This window comes from Triplophysa rosa, linkage group LG18, assembly GCF_024868665.1.
Source record: "Triplophysa rosa linkage group LG18, Trosa_1v2, whole genome shotgun sequence".
NCBI lineage: Eukaryota > Metazoa > Chordata > Actinopteri > Cypriniformes > Nemacheilidae > Triplophysa > Triplophysa rosa.
Window position 1 is genome coordinate 23,182,752 of NC_079907.1, and position 22,539 is coordinate 23,205,290.

General features: G+C 40.0%; 2 protein-coding genes across 4 annotated transcripts in view; both read left to right on the plus strand.

Annotated features, from left to right (window-relative positions):
- Positions 1 to 846: 846 nt before the first annotated feature.
- On the plus strand, positions 847 to 14,495 carry cabcoco1 (ciliary associated calcium binding coiled-coil 1). Of its 2 annotated transcripts, XM_057357711.1 has the most exons (8): positions 847 to 1,011; positions 1,267 to 1,355; positions 1,747 to 1,916; positions 2,016 to 2,154; positions 3,086 to 3,158; positions 5,766 to 5,879; positions 6,833 to 6,973; positions 8,510 to 14,495. In XM_057357711.1, exons 1-8 carry the CDS (start codon positions 901 to 903, stop codon positions 8,582 to 8,584), a joined length of 912 nt encoding a protein of 303 aa, XP_057213694.1. In that variant the 5' UTR covers positions 847 to 900; the 3' UTR covers positions 8,585 to 14,495. The 2 variants fall into 2 exon arrangements, with proteins under 2 accessions (XP_057213694.1, XP_057213693.1); XM_057357710.1 differs by lacking the exon at positions 8,510 to 14,495 and having other exon boundaries at positions 6,833 to 8,498.
- A 3,238-nt stretch (positions 14,496 to 17,733) lies between these two features.
- The window catches only part of arid5b (AT-rich interaction domain 5B), a 76,668-nt gene continuing 71,862 nt past the window's right edge, over positions 17,734 to 22,539 (plus strand). The window contains exons 1-2 of one of the 2 annotated variants that reach the window (XM_057357815.1): positions 17,734 to 17,851; positions 18,112 to 18,366. In XM_057357815.1, coding sequence (XP_057213798.1) covers positions 17,831 to 17,851; positions 18,112 to 18,366 — 276 coding nt within the window. In that variant the 5' untranslated portion in view covers positions 17,734 to 17,830. Of the gene's footprint in view, positions 17,852 to 18,111; positions 18,367 to 18,501; positions 20,515 to 22,539 lie in introns of those variants that run through there. The other variant, XM_057357816.1, reaches the window with a different exon arrangement.

A 22,539-nucleotide genomic window follows, 5' to 3' on the forward strand; every position in this document is an offset into this window, starting at 1 on the left:
GAATACACTCACCAATACATTCATTAAAAAGTATGTTCTAAACTTTAACAGCATGCTCTTTCACCAGCAGTTCATTTTCTGCTGACTACGTAGTTCACTCTTCCAAATATGTGTGTGTGTGCGTGCGTGCGTGCGTGCGTGCGTGTGTGTGTGCGCGCGTGTGTTTTATCACGGGTTTGCAACGTACACCTTTTTCCTGTTGGGAAAAATATCTGTTTAAGCCAATCACTGTTTTTCATTTTAGTGTGTAAATACTTTCACAATCCAAAGCAATCTCTGATTACTAAAACCAATTCTTGTTGTTTTTCTTGTTTATATGTTATGAAAATGATGAGTTGTTGTCAAACAGCTGTGGACGGTAACACTTAAGCAAACATTGTCTTTATTTTTTATATATATCTTTATTTATATGCCATTTCGCGACATTTGAAATATTTAACGAAAACGTCTTGTTTTTGTTTACGTTGCGCAATAGGTGTGTTTGACCAGATATACTGTTATTATAGGGACACAGAAGGGTAATACTAACGGCTGACAAAATCCATTGACATCCATTAAAAAACGCTGAAGCCCAATAGTGCCAGAAGCCTCGGCGTTTTTTGGCCAGGTTGCATGCTTGCTTTCTAGTGACTTTGGTTTGACGTCCTGCAGCGCTGAGCAGAACGATGACGTCATGATACCGCGAGAACTATTCCAGAGCCTATGGTTCAAACCGATCTCGCGATACTAGCTGCGCAACGTCGGAAGAAGTCGAACGCATCTAACGACAAGTTGCAGCACTGCATGTATTCTGTTGCTCTACCTTATCGTTCCTCCAATCATATGGTCCGAATAAACAGAATTTGCTCAAATCTATCGGATTTCGATGAGACATGCGCATTTGTTTCACACGTCTATCGAATGATCACGTGCCTCACCCACCGTTACCTGGCCAACAGCGACAACAACATGTCAGCTCGAGAGAGATCGAGCTCGAGAGAGACGTCGCAGAAGGACAATCTACAGCTCAGTGTATGTAAACACATGAACTGTATTTAGTCATTTAAACACTCAAAATAAATGTAGTAGATGTATTTGCTCCGTAGGCCTGTGCAATAGAAGCAGTAACAGTGTGACTACTAGCCCCGGCCTTACTTTTTCATGTTAACAAACTTTGACTGAACTGTTGTGTGAGGCAATATTATAGTTATTAAGAGTAAAACTCATGAACGCGGATGACATTTTACCATGTACAGTGTAGTAATTGTATGTTGTGTCATATTCAAGGAAATGAAGATGCCATTTTCACAGTGGGAACTTCTGGACCACGACCAACTGAATATGATGCTCGATGTACCTGTGGACCAAGTACAGTTGTAAGTTTATCACAACATTCACAGACACAATCAGAATCGTGAACTAGACAATTGTTTGATGCAAAAATATTTTTGATTTGTGAGTCAACTAGGACACGTAGGCCCGGTTTCACAGACACGGCTTAGCTTAAACCAGGACTATGCCTTAGTTGAATTAAGATATAAAAATGTCTTAGAAGAATACACTACTGGTGTGCATCTCGAGACAAAACAATGGCGCTGACATATTTGAAGATATTTCTGGGCAAGTTATGTTCAGTTAAGACAGGTCACACTCACACATTCATTTTAGTCTGGGACTAGCCTTAAACCTGGTCTGTGAAACCGGGCCAAACAGTATTATGTGTCTAATTTCCACAAATGTATGATATATTGTCCTCTCTCTCAACAGACAGTTTAAGGATATACTTGACTTCAAAAACCACCAGACCTGTGTGAAAGACGCCGCTCTGTTGGATTACTTTGTCAATGGATTTTGTTGGGCCAGAGAGATGAACTTCACCTGTCAGCAAATCTCATGTATCATGGCACTGTTACAGCACTTGCTATACAACATCAAAAGTAATCAAAAGTGATTTGAGTTGTTTACAGAAAGTTCTCCAGTGAGGAATGTCATTATTATATTTCTGACAACACGAACCCTGCTTCACTTTCTTTCAGACAATCAGACATCGTTTGCCGATGATTTCAAGGTATTTACTGAGATCATGAACGTCAGCAGCCCATCGGCAGAGACTGACACCAGCGGTTTATTTAATGCTGATCAGATCAGATCCATCACGCGTTACGTCAGGATCAGGTTTGTGTTATGAAATACACACAGTGCAGTTATTCTAAAGCGTGTGCGTGTGTTTGTATGGTGAATATTGATCAGCTCTTTCTCTGTCCTTCGTACATTATAAATAGATGCGAGGCGCTTTGCATTGCCATTAGACAGCCGGGAACAAGCAACAAGCTCCATCTCTTTTAATGGCCTTCATAATTAATGTCATGTATAATTCATAAAGCAGTGGATTGTGAAGGAGGCAGACTGCGCTGGTGCATAACAAGCTGTATGGAAATCGTTTATCTTTTAGAAAGCAAAAATACAGACGAACGCTGTACTGTAATCTGTAAAAATGGCAACTGAATTCAGACCTCTCATTACTGCTTTACTTTCATTCATCTTTAGACAGACACCGGCCATCATTTCTCATCACACTGCTCTGAATGTTGATACATCGTTTTGAAAATACATCAAAACTGTTTTTGCTCTTTCAAGAGTTATAATTCACAGAATAACATCTGCATTTGAACGCAGGCTGTGTGTTTTGAGTTGGATTGAGGACTGCAAGTTACAGAACGTTAATCATCCGATGTTTTACATTTGTTTGCCACGATTGTATTTTTTTGGTTTAAGTGCTGCTGTTGGGGGATTAAATGATAATAAGAAGAGTTAAGGTCTTTGCACATACAGTCCGAAATTTTTGTGTCCATTTGTACGGTGTCTCTGAATTGTCAAAACGCCTCTCAAAATGGATACGCTACGGATGCGAAAAATGACGAAATGAATTTTTTACGACGGAACTGTGTAAATGTGATTGACATTTTTTAACGTGCAGAAATTTTGGACTCAATGTGCAGTGGCCTTTACTGTGCCAGAAAACTCCAGCAGCACAAAGCACATGCGCATCAACCGTGTGTGAATATTATGACACATCTTCTCATGCATGTCTCTCTCATGCACACAGTGTTTTCCAGCATTACAGACTTTATGAATGGCTGTTCTCTCAACAAAGGCAGAAGCAACTCTTCACCACAGAGGTACGATTCAATTAAAGTGTTTTTACAAATTTGGTAACTTTGCCATTTGTTTTTTTGTTCTTGTTTTTTTTGTCAATGTAAAAGAGAAACTGGACTAGGTACTAGGTATATTTTATTGCAAACAATTCATCGGTGCAAAAACAGTTTGTATTATTTAATCAAATAACTTATTGTTTTCTTAAAAACGTAACGTTTGGACTGATGTGGCTGATATACTGTCCTCTCCTCAAACCACTTGGACTCATTTGCTTCGTACAGGCCATTTTAATGATGGGTGCACATGCAGATGAAACGGTGTGTGTGTTTGTGTGTGAGCGGGCGGGCGGTTCCTGGCCAGTTAGTTTCACAGTGTCTGGTTTCTGGAGACTCATTAGAGAGACTCTTAAAGGGAGTAACCCATAAAACCAAAAGCAAACCTTTCCTGCTTCTTCTTTTTGATGTGTTATCATGTTGACTATCGCTGCTCCCTCTCTGATGACAGAACATGTTCCCTTACGCCTCGATAAAGTAATATGGTCTGCATCCTCCGCGGGTGATTCATTTCGTTTAGTCTGAAACTCAAAGCAGTCAGTGGTAGTTGTGTAGTTTTCACATTCCACAGTGTACGTGTAGTGTACGCTGTAGTCTGTGTGTGTAGTGACTCACTGATCACAGATAATAACTGATGTGGGTTTGTGTTGCATTACCCCAAAACTAAACCACCAACACAATCACCTGTAGCCACATTCACACTGACATTCAGGTGGGCTTCTAAGGAAGACCCCTCATATTTGGTCTTGTGTTCAGTAACATGTCGAGCATGATCAGGCCCACAGAGTCTCTTTCTCTTTTTATATATGTTTTCCTTTCTGTGCTGAATTTGGAGGGGAAATATGTGGAGTTTGATCATGTATTTAAAGATCCACTGATGTGCCTTGAAATACACAATCTGTTGTGTTGACAATTTTCACTGTAAGAGGAAGCTAGGGCTGGACATATTGAGTGGCATATTGAATAGTGTTTAGTTCACGTCACAGCCTGGAATCTGATGAAAAACATTGATCCGTACTGGCGGATTTTAAACGCAGCGTTTTAATGTCAGTGTTTTAGAGCAAAATAACTTATAGATATTCTTAAAGTGATAGTTATTCTGTCATCATTTACTCACCTTCGAATTGATATGTCTTTGTTCTGATGAACGCAGAGAAAGATATTTGGAAGAATGCTTATAACCAAACAGTTTTGGACCCCGTTGACTCCCATAGTAGAAAAAATGACTATACTTTTCTTTGTTCTGTTGAACACAAAAGAAGATATTTTGAAGAATGTAGGACAGCAAACAGTTCTGGGGCACTTGTGACTACCATTGACATTTTTCCTACTATGGCAGTCAATGGTGGCCAAGATCTGTTTGGTTATTTTGGCATTCTTCCAAATATCTTTTTTTGTACAGTTTTGGAACAACTAGAGAGTGAGTAATATCCCTTTAAGACGAGCATACTCATTCTAAAAGCCAAAAACTTACATTTTGATTTCATGGGGACCATGATGAAATGTGTTCGGATACCAGAAGTCAAAATATGTAATGAATGCAGACTCGGATGCGGAAGATGTGTATTATCTTGTGAAAGAGTACATTCTTTGGGGACAGAGTCTTAATGAATCAAACAGTGTTCAGAACTAATAAAACAATTCATTAAATCAATTGAAGTCAAAAGAAGGATTTGCCAATCATGTGCAGACATGATGTCTCTTCTGTCCTCTTCAAGGAAACTGTCAGTTTTCCTATTTTTCTCAGTTTTAGTTTGAGCGGAACAAATCAAATCATATCATATAAACACATCATAATGTCAAATCAGAAGAATGAAACCAATATTTTCATTCTAATAAGTACTGTATTTCTGCGGGCATATCTCTCATATGGAAACGCGTCGAGCCGCATGTTTGTTTATCATTGAAATGCCGTTTGATGCTCTAGCGACAGTCTTACAGCAAAGAGAGATCAGAAACTGAATCTAGGTCACAGAACCGTATTTTGGATTTGTTTTGAAAGGGAGTTCAAAGCGCGGCTTGAATAATATTAATGTACTTGTTTTTTTACCCACTTATTGGAACCATTTTAGTGAATCATGATGTTTTTAGGAATAACACAAAAGCAAAACAGGACAATGAATTGAAAAGCAGGCGTTTTATTTTTGCTCCTCTTAAACTGATATTGTTGACATTCATTTGTTTATTGCTGGAGATGGAAACACATGAATCACGTCAGAGGGAATAATGAGGAACAATGCAGTAATGAAAGAGAATTATTCTCCTCCACAGCCTCAATTTGCCATTGTAATTACATTCGACATCTAAACCACAGAGCTTTTGTTTGTGTTAGCATGCTTGTTTTGGATTGTGGCTGAAGGGTTTTTACTGTTCTGCCAAATGACCAGTAAAACGTTCCAGTGAAAATCTCAGGGTTCATTTTTTCAGACACACCTTTGTTGTGTTTTAAGACACATTTTTCATACAAAAAGTCAATTAAAATAAGAAACACACGTATGATCCTAGTCTGGAATATCGCAGCCATTTATGACATATAGAACATAATTCAATAAGATTTTCTGTGACGTTTTGTTTCAGAAATGCATTGAGGTGGTCAATCCGGTTGATTTTGTCTGTCCGCTGGAGGAGGGAATGTCTGCTGATGTCTTCTTCCAGCATGTGGCCCCCCCCTGCGTTCAAACACCTGAACAGGTAAAGCCTTCCCATTTCCAGAGTTTTTCTGCACTAAACAACAGCCGTGTTCTTTGTGCGGTTCAAACTTTGGAATGACCCTTTCAGTAAGATGCCTTTCACGTGTTCTTCATTTCCAAAGGAAACGCGGGTCTGATTCCAAGTATGAGTAAGATTTTTCTTTCCACTGACACCGACACCGTTGTGCTGAGCGGGGGGGATTACATCACATCTAACACACACACACACACACACACACACGCACACACACGCACGCACACACACGCACGCCTGCTTTTATGCGCTTCAGTCAAACTAAAAATATAATGTAAAAATATGGATACAAAAGAAAAAATGACAACGCATAGAAAAGTTTCATTTCAAATACAAACGGGTCCCGACAGCCATAGAAAACATTGTGATTCACAGGACGGGAGAGATGGTTTATGGAAATTGACGGGATTTTAAAGTCACAGAACATTCATTAAATCATTATGAATTGTTTGTCTCGCCCAGTTTTAAACTCATCACGAGCTGCCAGTCATTCAGATCTAGTCCCATTCTAGTTTTGCATGGAAACGGTCAGAAAACGTGTGAACTGTTGCAGAATCTCATTTAAACACACCGTTTACTTGATTTGTTGTTTACAGTGCTGTTCACAGTCAGACCACGTGTAGGCGCTGTGCCACTAGTAATGCCTGAATAAAGACTTCCCACAAAACACTTCCAAGTGTCCTTTCTACATGAATGCTCGGTGTGTTTTCTCATTATCCCTGAAATACAACAGCAAACATTTCCACAGAGAAATCAACCACAGCATACTGTTACTATCACACTTCCATTAGATCAAACAAATCCAATCCAATCTAATGAAAGCTATAAATCAGCTCTACTGTAGATATTAACTGGTTTACAGTCAGCATTTACTTACAGATGAATCAAGATGTGATGCACGTGTGTTTAAATGACTCTAGTGCATACAGGACTGTCACGAGCAGAATGGAGAAGAAGTGGAGCGTGAGGAAGGTGAGGAGGAGGATCGAACAGGCTTCAGTGTGGAAGACGTCAGAGAGATGCTGGAGGAAACCACTCGAGAGATGTTAGCACAACTCCAGGTACAGCATAAATATCCTTCTACAACTACACCCATAAATAAGACAAATGTTCTTCATTCCGCTGATGCTCGCGAAGAAATATTATTCATGGCCTGAGGGAAGAAATACAGCAGAACACATTAAAGGGATAGCTCGCCCAAAAAATAAAAAATCTGTTTGTACAATAAAAAAAGTATTTTATCTCGAGCGTACATTGATCAGTGATGATTTACGGATCAAATCAGCGGACAGTCCATTACACAAGTCATACTGTATACATTATAATGGTGTTTTTAGTCCTGTGACGCTTGACAGGTGTGGCCAATATGAGCCGTTGTTGTCGTCGCGTAACCATCTCTAGTGTTACGCAGAAAAAATACCAGCTTACAGGTTTGGAACGAGATGAGGGTGAGTAAATAAAGACGTGTAAAAAAACACGTTAAAAGGCAGAAATGAGTAACAGGCTTTGCATTGGAACAGTAATATTCTGGGAACACAAGCCTCCACCCACAGTGTGATGAGGCCAAGAAATATTCCAACCTGAACAGCGCGCCCCTGCTTCATATCATCCCTATATTCCCAGCATAAGGCAAAGTACGTGAGACAGCTGCTGGCGAATTTAACGCTAGACTTAACGTGGAATTGAATTATGGCGAGTTCTCCGATCCGAGTAAACAACCTGGCGGATCGCTAAATTGTGTCGTGTCTACGGCGAGTTTTTACACGCCTGTGTGTGTTTCAAAGGTTGCCGGCGGCTGTGCCGAGCAGAAAGAGCTGGAAAGACAGAAGTGATTTTTCACTTTGATGGGATTAATGATTATGGGGGTCTGCCATGTTCCATGAGACCTTTGTCGTTTCTCTTTCAAACAGCAGACGTGCTGTAATACGAGAGGCCGTTTGTAGTGGCTCGTGTGTGCATCTCACATCTGAGCCGTGTGCTATTTCCATCAGTTCTCCTGGGCTTCTGCTCTCCGTTTAATGTCGGAGGAAGGTCAATTACATATATCACTTTGCTAAATTTAACCTCATGCTAAAACTCTTCTGCTACAACAAATCGCTTGTATCGAGTTGTTGTTTTTTTCTGTGCTAATTGTAACCCGTACGGCTCAGGGGAACGGATGAAATCATCGAACGTGTTTGCTTCATCCGTATGTATTTCCTTCTATTGCTCTTTTTTCCCCTGGAATATTATTTTAGTTTGAATAGTTCCCAGGAATGTCATGCTCTGCGGATCTCATCATTCCTAATATGGTAGAAAGACTGAAAATGACCGATGCTGGAAGGGAAATTTCCTTAACGATGCTGTTATCGTTCCAGATGTGCACACAGTGAGTCTGTGTACGGCACACAGCGTTTGGTGTAATGCTGAGAACAATGTGAGCCAACATGCAGGACAGCAGAGTGCAGTCACCTCACTGTAAAACAATCGCAAGAAGATATTTTGAGAAATGTCTCGGTGTTTTTTTCCGAAATGTTTCGTTTAGAAAGTGTGTTCATTGAAATGCAATCGCCAATACATATGAAATGCATACATTCATATTCTTGTGTGTTGAACAGGCCGACTTCACCGAGAAACTGCGAGCTCACGAGGAGACGTACACCTCGAGGTTAGAGCGACTTCAGAAAGTCTGACTGAAATAGATCTGCTGAGAGAGTTTCCCAGCTGTATGAACTCATTCACATTCCTCTGCATTTACACACTTGAATATTTTATTTTTCCCTTTAGCTTTGATTCAAGTACAATTGCTTTAACGGTACAAAATGGATGTAATAAAGGACATGATGAAATGATGAATATGAAATGCAGGACAGTCATGGAAGTCAAGAGGAAAGTGAATATATAATGAAGCTGTTTGTGTAATGTTTTCTGCACCTTTTCCACAAGTCATTCCATGTTTTTAAAGTAACCCAGTGCTATGGCAACGCTAAATAACTCCGGCCGAATAGCTGAGTTTGCCATAAAAAGTGATGTATTATTACGGCTGAATAGTGAGTTTTCCAGAGAGCCCACATAGAACTATAAATATACCCTGCAATATATACAAAAGAACGCTGATCGCTGTTTTTTAAGCTCTTCTCTTTTCCATTTCAAAGCACCATTATTTCACATCACAAAGCATACTGTTGAGTGTGCGAATGAATTACCATCAAAGATTATTAGTGTTATAGAATATGAGTGAATAAGAGGAATGGGGAAATTCGGAATCTCATAACACGACACTTTTGATATTTCAACTCAAACAAGTTATAAATACTGCTGGTTCATCAGCACAATATCATGTTGCAGTAATATTCCTCCTCCGTGTGTCTGTTTTTACGTCCTGTTTTTTTTAGCTCATCGTAGCTTTTATGCCCTCGTGTTAACATGCTGCGGTGAAGATAGCAGCTTACCCTGCGCGTCTCCAGAACATGTTCAAACACTTTATGAGTGTTCTCTATGTTCCCAAACCCATTGATAGAATCCTTCATTCCTGTGTGCACAAACAACAAGACTCCCTCTACTGGACACTGAGCGACTTACACACATAGTGTCTATTTCCTACTTTCAATAATAAACCATTTCAGATGACTTGCATCTTTTAAATGACTTAAAAATGGAAATTCTGTCGTCATTTCCTCACCCTCTTGTCATTTCAAACCTTTATGACTTTCTTACATCCGCAGAACAGAAAAGAAGATATTTTGAAGAAGTCCAACACTGGACCCCGTTCACTTCTGGACACAAAACCAATGCAAGTCAATGGGGGCCAGTTAACAACATTCTTCAAAATATCTTCAGCTTTGAAATGACAAGAAAACGATGACAGAATTGTTATTTTTGGGTGAACTATCACTTTGTGTCTTTTATAGATGGATTCTGTGCCACTAGCACATATTTTTAAACCAACGTGCTTTACTTACATCTGTCTCTGTATGTTCAGCTGAAAACATTCTAAGATAAAAAGTGACACACTTTAAATCTTGTGGATGATGTCGCTCGTTTAAAAAAAGAGTAAATGGGCTTTTGTCCGTGTTGCTAGACTCTTTGAAATGTTTACGTTGCAGTTATTCTGTTTTTAGCGGATGTCGTGCTGAAACAAGTAGTTTTTCAGTATTGTTGATGTGTGGCGAGTGATTAAAAACATTCCAGCGCACTGGATGATGTGATGATTTATAGCTTTAATCATCCCCAAAATAGCTGGAAGGCGTCTGCTCTACTGGCAGCAGATTTTTCCATGGTACTTATTTGACAACAAGCCCACTTCAAGCTAAAGATCGCGTCTCAGACCGGCCCGTCGCGCTTTGCTGTTTATTGAGTGAAGCTGTACACAAACGGAGGACAGTAACAAGGTCAGATGTGCTCCGGGCGTCCAGTTGTTCATCTTGTTTTGCTGGCTATTGAACTGGTCGTGCCGTGGCAGAAGCGAAATAGGTTTCCTGCATCTGCCGCAATCCAGACCCCCTCCTTCCTCCTCTTGTCCAGGCTGATGTCATTGGGAATGTTATTAATTGAGATCAAATGCTGTTCTGAACACATGGGTGCATATCTGTGGTGCCCGGTGAAACCCAACCGGCCTGTTTGTCAAGCGCTCGGTCGAGATGTCAAGCTCAGGTTTTCCTCGGAAAGACACTTTGTGTCAAATCAGTATGGAGGATGGACTATAGGCCTATCCGTGTGTACATTTATTACATCAGAAAGAACAGCATAAAAGGATTGTTTTTACTATAAAAGTGTGCTGTGTCCACTTCATTCCAAGACACACACTGAAAGAAAGTCTCTTAAGAGAGGTGAAATACAACTGCATTTCACATGTTGAGGCTTTTCTTTTCTCATGTCGACGATCTTCGAATGAAATGGAATATTTTCCCCGTTTCTCTTTTTGCAATCACGTGAGACGTGAAAAACCACAACAACGTGTGCGTGGAAGACGGCTGTCGTTATGGTTTTTTGTCGGCCGGTTTTGGCGTAAGACTGTTCTGGCGATGTAATATGTGTCCATTTTGCTGCATTAGAGAGGAAAGAAAGACAAAGGAAAACATTTTTACAAGTTAAAGGGATGGAAATGATTTAAGAGGCAACAGTTGGGCTCGCTCGTGGGAGCAGATGTTCGATTTTCCTCCGGTGGAAGAAAGTTACGGGGGTTATCCAGAATGCTTGACTGGTAGCCTCCTGGCTTTCCACACATTCCTAAATTGCCATGTAATTTAAGACCTTGTTTTCATTGCAAAATAGAGCGCAGTCGTGTTACAGAGCACAAAAATAATGTTTGCATTGTTGGAGGAAAGAGCAGTTGCGAGGCGGCAATAAACGTGCCGAATAGCGCCGTTGCGCAGTAAAATCCCTTTCAAGTGAACAGGTCAAGCGTTTTGTCAGCCGTACACGCATGCAAATGTTTAAGAGACTTGTTTGCATTGGGCTCATGACATTTCAACCGCTTTCCCTGTATCATTTACATGAGAATCGTTCCTCTTTAGAAACCTGAGACTTAATAACGTGAACAATATGCTTCCTCTTTGTTTCAACAGAGCTCAATAACAACAGCCAGCCCATTATCTTCAGCCGTAGTTTCTATTCATCTGGTGGGCGCCATTAATGTTGCTTACATAATGAAATCCATCGAGTCTTTAGGGCTGCTTGTATAAATCCTTCATTTCCCGCGGCGGCGCGAGTGGAGTAAATCGGCCCCACCCTTCATTTGAAAAGAATCCTTCGCTTGCTTTACAGTCAATCTTATCTGAGCCGATACTAATGTGTGTTTAGAAAAGAAAACATGAAAAAGATTCCTCGCAAAGGTCGGACTTCATCCGCATAACACTTTCGAAAGAACGTAGAACGTGAAATGTCATATCCCATAAAAAACGATTTTTTCCCAATGAAATGTTCACAGTGTAATTGATTTGATTCGACTCGCATATAGAAGGTTCTTGCAAGCAGCTATTGCACTTGTGATAAGATAAGACTCCATGTGTTTCCATCTATCAAATACACTCATGTAAAGCCCGTTAAACACGCTTTATTTCACTGCAATAAAACAGACTCGTAAAAAGGTCACAGCAACTTCACGAGAGCCACACCAAAGCCACAGAGGTTTATGACACATTCATTTACTGGGAATGCCGTAATGTACCGTATACAGTATATATATTAGGGTCTATATTTATGTAGTGATGTGATCAGCATTATAGGATCAGCTCCGGAACGGAAGAGCAGTTTAAAGGCTGTTGTGTCGTGAAATCCACGAGTGGGTGTTTGTTCATGTCTCAACCACACATGATAATGAGAAACATTTGCCTTTATACAAACTGGTATTAGCAGCACATGAACACACGATAAGTATGTGCAAAATAATTGAACGTGAAATTTCACACGAGTCTCAGCGCTGCTGGTTTTTCTGCTTCTCTCAAGCATTTACATCCAATCTACATCCAATCTATTCTGGATGTGATCATGTTAAGGTTCACATAATGCAAAGCAGCTTTTTTGCTTCTGTGACAGACGAAGCGTGTTTTGTATAACAGGCTGAATAATGTATTTTTAATATCACTCCTTAAAGCAGGAGCTCTATTGTAATGAGCTGCATTATTATAGGCGGCCGTGTGAATTATGCACAAGCCTCAGTATCATTCCAACTGTTTCAGTGGCGTTAGCACACATTTCAGAACTGAATATCGCGCGATCGTTCGCAGCCGTATCGTAAAAAAATAAAACAATGTTGCCAATTAGATGCCTTTCAAAGCCTGGGCCTTTATGCAGTAATGCAGTGAAATCCATTACGTGTCCGGATGATAGAAAGCAAGCGCTGCTGAAGGACCAGACATGGATATTGATCTAATATTATCGGTCCAGTGTCATATTCCCCACGGAACGAGCACGTTTGACACTTGCGGTGAGCTAAGGTGAACACAGGGGGCGCTAGAATTCCCCAACGACCATGAGCCGTTTTCACTCCAAATGTACATGCACTCTAAACCCGGACGAGTTGGCAATACTCAAAAAAAGTAAGAGGTTCTTGGTTTTAGTAAGCAGAACTTTCACATTTTGATCACCTAAAGTTCTTAATAAGTCTCAGTAAGTGTGACTTAAATATTTAATTCATCTTTCTCATGAAGTTAAGTAGACTGAACTCATTTTCTAAGTTCACAAATTAGTATTCTTTAAGTTTCTTTCACGTTAATCAAAAATAATCATTATACTTTACTCAAAAGTATAAATGTGTTTCAGGAACTTAAATTATTTAAGTAAGTTTATATCAAATTAAATTTACATGACTTAATCCGAGTGATATACAGTATTTTCAGAGCGACATTTACTTGTGTCATTCCAAAGAAGCTTAAATTTGCTGCTCCAGTCTCCATTTACTTCTATTGTGTGAAAAAGAGCAACATGAACATCGCACAGAACAAAACTCCTGTTGATTTCCACTAAAGAATGTAAGTAAATGATTTCATGTCGAGGGTCACCTGTTCCTTTTTAGTTTAACCTCCCGGCTAATATTTGCTGTAATCTTTCCCAGTAAAACTAGAAAGGTGATCCTCTGGTAAGCGTGCAGCATCTGTTCTTTGGAATATCTGTTGTTGATTCGAGCAGATCTGCTCTGTACAATTCCGTTTCCCAGCTGAATGATTCCAGTGACTCATATAGTAACTGTTGTAATTTGTTGTCATGGTGAAATTCTCTCTAGAGCACTACATACAACACCAATGGCATCAGCAGAAAGCGGGAAAGGATTTGGCTGTGACACAACGCAAATAACAGACATAAACATGTAAAAATGAAAAGGTTTTCTGAGAATCCCCCATGTAGCTGTGTAAATTAAAGCCATTCATACTCGTGTTAATGATAGCCCTCTGTCAAACCGAGCCTTTCCACCGCCGCCGCATCATTAACAACAAGATATTTATGATCTACTTACAGTATGTTTACATTCAGGTTCGCACATTTTCTCCTTAACAAAGGTGTTTTACTCGAGCACTGCAGAAACCAGCCAAGAAAGGTGAATACACAACGAGTGATGTCATACGAGAGATGTTGCAAAGGCAGCATGTGTTTTCCATCTTAACTGTACAAAGCTATAAAGAGTTTTCATCTAGCGTAACGTAATACACAATCCATCAATAACCGTGATGTGATCTATCTATCACCTGAAATTAGTCAAGGGTTTCATGTGCATTTTAGTTCAACTGCAAGCTGCTGTGTGTCATTTTAGGTATTTGAAGTATTTGTAAAAATACTTTAAAAAAAAAAAATTAAGACATTTATTGGTCATTCTGTCAACAGTCTGATGCTGTCAAATATCAAATAAACATCAAAATGTTAATGCATTTGTGAAAATGTTTAAATGAACAGTCCATTTTCTGTTGTTAAGGACCCGTGAAAACACAACCATGTTCGCTATTTTTAGGTGGAAATCATATGTTGCTTTGTCCGGCTGCTTTTGTCATTTGTGCCAGTTTCAGATATCATCCTATTTACTGCTGTGTGTCTGTGCATCCAAACAAGACAACAGATGCACCTGTGAAAGTGATTGATCAACACACGACACACAGAGAGAGAGAGATCTGATGAATGAATAAATAAAGATGGAGATGAATTGAAACGGGCAGTGTGCTGATTCTTTTATATATTCCTCCCACATGTCCATCTGCACATGAGATTTAAACGTACGCTCATCTGTTTTAGCACACCTGATGGTTTTCTTTCCATTACACCTGTGCAGCTGTCAAGACACGAAAATGAGTTATAAATCAAAATCCTGCTCAACCATTTACATGGAGGTGCATACGTTTATTATTTTCATGTACTACCTAAAACCTCTTGCCGTTTTACATGATATTGAAACACTTTTAATACAGTTAATTAATCAAAAGAGGAATATACCCCCAACCCCCCACCGGTTAAAAAACACTTCCCCTTTATTTTTCTCCTGACCACAGATGGCACTAAACCTCATCCCACACATCTATTGAACAACATCTGTGAGGTTTAATGCATCATATCAGTCTTGATCATTTTTGATCTGTGTATTTATAGTAAGTTGGATGAAAAAGGAGGTCTGTTAGTTAAAGACGGATTTGTGGGTACAATGATTTTCAGCAGGATCATATTTTATAGGATTATATCATAATTTCTCAAAATTGTTTTTAAATACACAGGTCAGTCTATTATATGATTATATTAATGACTATCTAAAATAAATAGCAATATTTTATTAAAATTAATTGCTTACATGATATTCATTTTTGTATGATTAAAATAGCACATTGTCCCTAATGCAAACAAATATTTATAAACATGTTACGTTTGATCAGTAAATGCACATTATTTTGTGTAGTGTGTGTTAAGAATAAACTCTTTGTGTCGGGGGCTGCAGTGTGTGATTTCCGCCACAGGTGGCAGTGTGGAGTTTATATCAATTTGTCATTAATTTATGTGTTATCTCTAAAGGGAGAAAAAAACGCTGACGCCGTTATTTCTACTCGCCCTGCAAATTACTGACGGTAAAGTGAACAGCATTTCAATGCCTCCGAGCGATCCTCAAAAATGACTACACTTCTAATTCAAAACAGGTTCTGAAACCAAAGACCATAATATATAATTACAGGTAATTTAGTTAGAGGAACGCTGGTGCATTTACAGTGAGCGAATAGGAAGACGTCTAACTTGTCAGTCGCATTCCGATGGAGTTTGGATGAACAGAAAATGAAGAACATTTGGGTTGCATTGTTCTGAAAACAAATATGAGGATTAATGAAGCGCTGAAGAGCGCAGTCATGCAAAAACCGTTGACAGGCAAAGCAGCGCGTTAACTTCAGTCTCACGGCACCAGAGAGAGAGAGAGAGAGAATTCAATTTTTTCCACATGCTTTCAAACTGCATCTCTGAGAGAAAGATTAGACTATCAATCTGCTCTACTCAGACTGTCAGCAGGCAGAAGAAATCTATGCTGCAGCAGATACTGAAACACACAATATGTGAGGCAAATTAGTCTTAACATCATCATCATCACCACGATCTTTTATTACAGCATTGACTGCAGGAACAATCAGCAACAGTGTTTCTGAAGAGCTTCTAAACATCATAAAAAGCCAAGGAAACGTTAACTAATATAACCAATAAGGCAGACAACATAAGTTCCTTTTCTAAATATGTCTGAGCCAACAGCCCTTTAACAGAAGTGTATTGAGCATGTCACAATCACTCATCTGCAATTATCTGAGTGGAATCTCTCATGTTACTGTACCTCACGGGGCAGCAGAATGAACGCACTAATATTACTGCTCACTGTCTCAAAGAAAGCTGTTTAATCATTGGCTGACGTCACTTCACCCCACTTACAGTATATACTGTATTGGCCGACTACCAATATCCTGATCATTGTAATCAACCACATTTGAGATGTTTGTATTTCTATTATATGTTAAAATACATACTGAAGATACATTTCACATTTTGCAAAATCAATAACATTGAAACGATTATATGACATTTGAATTTACATGTTATTATAAAGTGTTACAGGAAACGGTTTCATGTTTTGTAGCCATAAATCAGGTTCTTATCTCATCCACGTGACCTTTTCATGTTGTTTCGTCCCTTTTTTCTAAAGAAAAGCCCCGCCTCCCAAAACACAATAATGTCTTATGATTCAAATGAACTAAATCACAATAAGTGTCCTCCGTTGGGTTCTATGAAGCGTGAATGTGATCATATGCATAATCACCAGCCAGCCCTCGTGACTGAGATAAAACATTGCATAAGACATAAAAATAGCTGACGTAAATGTTACATCCTGTAATTCAGGCCATATGCTTCAACCTTTTTAAGGGCACCGCCATACATTTTCACACAAAGCAAATAACTAAAAGCCCATTTGCATCGAGAGGCTATGAAATATGTAGGATGCATAAATGTTTATCAGATTGTTCTTCACAGCTGTGGGGAAGCTCGATCATTCTTAAAACTGAGGCTCGACTTAAATTCTTGTTCAAACAATAGCGGCTGTATTTAACACGAATATCGTCGCTTTATACGTTTGTTATCTCTTATCGAACACATGTGTTTTCACCGTGATATTTATTCGCTTCTAGCACGCGATTTGGCTGTGATATTGTATTCGTATTGTTTCGTGAGATCACATTCAATCCTCAAATGCCCATAATGGCAAGAATTCACGAGGCGGTGATGTTACAATGTTTCCATGTGTCGCGTTAACACGAGCTCGATACATTTCAAAAGCATTTGCGCTAATATAAAGGCGCATGTGAATACATCGTTACATCTTCCCATATCCACACGTTCGCGTTGCTATGTTTCCGCATTCTAATAATTATTAAATGATATGATTATGGTTTATAATTAATTCTAGAAATAAGAGGAAGAATCTCTGCAGGAAATGTTTTTTTATACACATACAAACCTCCTTTTGCACAGGTCCTGACAGATACGTAAAGCCAACGTTGCATATTTGATCAGAATATAGTCGCTCTCTTTGCATATAAAAATCGTTGCATCGATATTTTAAACACACAATGCGAGCAGTTGTCGAACGAGCGTCACATTTTGTGGCTCGAAACCGCCTGTTTTTTTTAAACACGACTTTGAAAAGCCGCCCGACCGAAAACGCACCAACCTCAATGCGGATTTACGAATTTAATGCGAACGCCTCGCTTCGAAAATGTGACAAAATGATCGTAGGCGAAAGAAAACGGCTTGAAAAAATATTGGACACCAATCGCCGTCATTTTAAGTGAGCCGATATCGCATCGCGTCGATTTCATATTGAAGGTCGCGGCGTCGGCGAGCGCGCTGATATTTTGCGCTGCCAGGACCTGCAGTGATCCATTCAAGCCAACAAGTTTGGAGAGAATGTTTGAGTTTAATCAATTCAGAGCGACGAGATGGAGCCCAACTCACTGCTGGTAATATCACACACCGCTTTCATTTCCACGTCGAAATCTTTGATTATTGCGCACAAACGCGATGCTTTCGTATCGCACGGAATGCATGGCGAAAACTTTACAAGTAAAGTTGATATTACACGATTCGCATTTCTATCTAATGCCATTTATCATGTGATCAGGCTGTGATCCTCATCATGTAAACTGTGTGTGTTGTGTATGTAAGAGCTCGGTGGTTTATGGTTGTATGACATGAATGCGCTCTCTTGGTGTTTCCGCAGTGGGTCGGCTCACCTTGTGGTTTGCACGGACCTTATATTTTCTACAAGGCGTTTAGGTTTCACCTTGAAGGCAAAGCGAGAATTTTGTCTCTGGGAGATTTTTTCCTGGTGAGATGTAAACCCGAGGATCCCGTCTGCATCGCGGAACTGCAGCTCCTGTGGGAGGAAAGGACGAGCAAGCAACTTTTATCCAGCTCCAAACTTTATTTTCTCCCAGAACAAACCCCTCAGGGCAGAAATGTCACGCATGGAGAGGTAAGACAGCGCGTTGTTCTTTTCTTACATTACATTATCCCCGCGCTTATGAAAGGAATTAACGCGATCGATCCGTATGTGTGCCTGCCTGTGCATCATCGCAAGACATCTGAGCGCCTTTTTCAGATCTGATCTCGCATGTTAGACGAGGTTGCGTTGCGTTTAATAATAGACGTGTGGTCATAGCGAAGCCCCTCTCGGCTCGTTCGCATATCATCGGCGTTTATCGCGGCGCGCAGTTGCGATGCTGAGAAGGATGCCATTGTGTGAAGTTGTCACATCAAGTGTTTGCTCGTTTCATCGGATACACAACAGTGCGGAAACGGAGCTGAAGCGTTTCGTTGTGGCGTTGCGTTGCGTTGCGTTCTGCTGATGCTTGGAATAACAGCGTTTCCACACGAACATGCACGCGCGAAACGATCGCATCGCGCTAACGATATACGGCGATTTTGCGTCGGGATGTGTTAGGTGGCTATTGTACGTGTGCGAGGTTGTGAATCAATAGGAATAGATGAATAATGGCAGTGATCGCGTGCAGCTGACATTTATGAAGGTTATTGTGTCAAAGTCCTGCAGCCTCACATCTGTTTGGCCAAAAGAAAAATGTGTCTTTTTGACGATTTAACCCTTTGATGTACATTACATTATTGTGTTATACTGTATAGTAGCTCATAATGACATATTCGTGTTCTATATACATTAGTAAGTAAATATAGGAGTGTTTTATAGCAAAAGTGTAGTAACTATGTATTTTTAGTTTTTATGTGGTTGTTACTTTAAAGAGCTTTTTCAACCTGATCTTGACCTCATGAAAACGACTTGCTTGTGTAACCTAGACATTTGAATCTTTTTTTATGAAACCAGTTTCTTAGATGTTATGTGCACCGCAAGCTGCCTTAAGAAAACACTTGAATATACAGTGTTCCCAGGCCATCGTGCACGCGCGATTGCTATTTTAACAAAGCAGCACAGCTGCGCTCTTACATGTGTAATGTAACAAGCTCTGTACCTGTTTTATCTTGCACTGCGAATACAGAAAGACAATGAGCCGTGTGTTGAAGCTCTGTCCTGCCCCCGCGGAGGGGCTTAAATAGCCCTTTGAAAATAATCAACAGGTTCTGCGAGACCCCCGGTCCAAATGTCAAGGGTACTGTGCTGAATTATGATCGATATTACGCGGGGGAAACGCAAACTGTCGACCGTGAAAGCGTGCTTGTTTACATCGAGGTGTTATTGAGAGAGAACATTAGTGTTAATGCTGTGTGTTTAGTGGATCAGAGCGCGCTCCCCCATTCAGCAGCAATGCCAGTTATTTGCTTTTCACATTTATTACGCATTCATGATTTCGGGGCGGAGGGGAAGAACGGGAACAATGCTCTCCTCCTGTGTTACACGATTGAGAATATGCTGCAGGAGATACTGTCAGCTGTACTTTTTTGGGGGCCAGGAACTATTTATAGAAGTGATGGCCTACACTTACTCACACAAGAGCTTTATTGAGTAATGCTGATACACCGACTGAAGGATATTTTGAGAGTCGATAATGGGATCAAAATTGTGTTTTCAGTGATTTTACTATTAACAAATGGTATTGCGACCATCAGTCTTTAGGCATTCATTAACTAGACAGCTTCACACGTGCTGTGACAGGTCAGGTATTGTGTGAAGAAGGTTTTGTGCTAAATGAGACGTGCAGAATTGAAATAATAATGTGATGAAGTGTCAGGCCAAGCACCTGCAGTAACGTGAGATCTTCACATGCACTCAGCACATCGGCCAATTCAATTACATTTGCATCTGCAGCCAGTGACTATCAGAGAATCTATTGTTATTGCGTGTTAATGATACAACAACAAACGTGCGTATTAACACAATCTGCATTAACAGAATGGGTCCCATTTATTAAAGAATGTTATTGAAAATGATTTATGAGATAATTCTGCGTGCTCGGCTCAAGCAGCTAGCTGAAGCTGGCTTATTTATTATCTGCGTTGTAAAGGGTGTGTTGAAAATGCTTCTCACATCTTTTGGTTTTGCTTTTAAAGGTTGTTCGTTCAATTAAACTCAAGTCTACATTCACTTGGCTAGGCAGCTGGAGCCGGTTATGTGGCCACCAATAAATCAACGACCTAGAATAAATATGTAATGGTAAATATGTGTATTTACATTGACATTTTTCAATTTAATATTCGACATTAAAGGGATACTTCACCCAAAAATGAAAATTCTGTCATTTACTCTCCTTCGAGTTGTTCCAAATCTGTATAAAAGATATTTGGAAGAATGCTTGTCAACAAACAGATCTTGCTTCCCATTGACTCCCATAGTAGGAAAATATACTTGATCATCTTTTTTGTTCTGTTGAACACAAAAGACGACATTTTGAAGAATGTAGGACAGCAAACAGTTCTGGGGCACCATTGTATTATGGGAGTCAATGGGGGGCAAGATCTGTCTGGGTACAAGCATTCTTCCAAATATCCTTCTCTGCGTTCATCAGAACAAAGGCACTTATACAGATTTGGAACAACTCCAAGGAGAGTACATTTTTGTGTGAAGTATCCCTTTAACAATAGCTGACGAGTGGTCGCCGGTCTGTCTTGTTAGTCTTTTTGAGCAAACATTGAGGATAATAAAGTTTTGCGCAACTGGAAAAGCAATGTGCTAATGTTTAGCCAGCGTGTGTATGCAAGTATGATTGTGTGATAAAACAGAGCCACTCTCTGCCAATGCCTTTTTGTTTCTACACCCGTGTGATGTAATTTCCCCTCTGGCTGGGGTTAGTCATTCATTAGAAGGAGAGCGGTGGGTAAAACCGCCAGGCCTGCAGTGATCTCTTCCTGGCAGCCGGCCGACTAAATGTAACACTTAAACTCTGTGCCTAGAGAGGGCAACCCAACGCTCTTCTGAAGACGCTTGTTTTACGTTTGAGAAGCCAACACATTCTTCCCGCAGATCTGTGTTTTTCAATTCCATTTCCTCTCGTCTTTTATTTTCCACAATCTGTCCTAAAGCGCAAAACTGTTTTTCAGAAGGAAAGATGCAAAACCGCCCCCTACCAGGGCCGATACATCATTAATGAGTGTGTTTGGGAGAAAATCTGTGTCATTTTAAAGGGAGGAATTGTTTAGGCAATAGTTTCAGGCTGCGCTCACAGTTTTTCAGCCTTTAATTGGAGCCAGTTGTTCTTCAGTCCCATAGCTCGTAATATCATTGTTTTACTGTGTGTGTGTGTGTGAGAGAGAGAGAGAGAGAGAGAGAGAGAGAGAGAGAGAGAGGGCGAGTGAGGGGGGTGGACACTGTTGAATAGCATTTATGTGACATTAGAGCAGAACTAAATGGGTTTGCTGCTTTATAAATAGATTCCATATCAGACTCCAGCAAGCGTCGTGCACTTTGTTTAACAGGCGTAGTTTGCATATACATATAAAAACTCCAGTACGGTACATTTACAAACCCCGTGCACAGAAAGATAATGTCTGTGTGTGCAAATTCGCTTGCAAATGTCCCTTTTCTGAACGGCGGTAACTTCACAGGATTCTGGGAAGAGTGCTAATGTCGCATTACTTGCTTCTTTCGGCTGTTATTTAGATTACAAACCTGAAGATTGGGAGCCAGACACTTCTCCGCTGCCTGGCGTTAGTCCACGTTTGTCTCTCATATTTATAGTTCACATGAAATCTCGTAGGTAGAGTTCCATAACATGTTGACTTTTTATAGGCACGGCTACATCATTTCGCGGAGTTCACACAAAACCAAAATATTGAGCAGAATGTCAAAGCTGTTCTTTTCTGCACAGTGAAAGTAAATAGTGACTGTCAGTTTGTCATTCGGGATTCATTTTTAAGCGAAGTGTCCCTTTAAGAAAGGTCCTGTATAATCTGGCTGGATTATGAATGCATTCTTTCATCAGAAGGAAATCTAGCGCCGGCACGTGTCATCTTCATCACACAACACTCGTAACGGCTCTCTGCAGGCGTATATTCGCAAACATTCAACAAATTGTTTGCTACACCTAACTCTGTATTGTTGAAAACCTGCTCGAACTTGATCACAAGAAGCTTTTTGAACTTTTTAACCCTGAGTGTGCGGTTGACATTGATATTTTATGTTTCTCTTTAACCTTCATTCAAGCATTCAGAACAACCATTTGCATTGTCTCTCGAAGCTCTC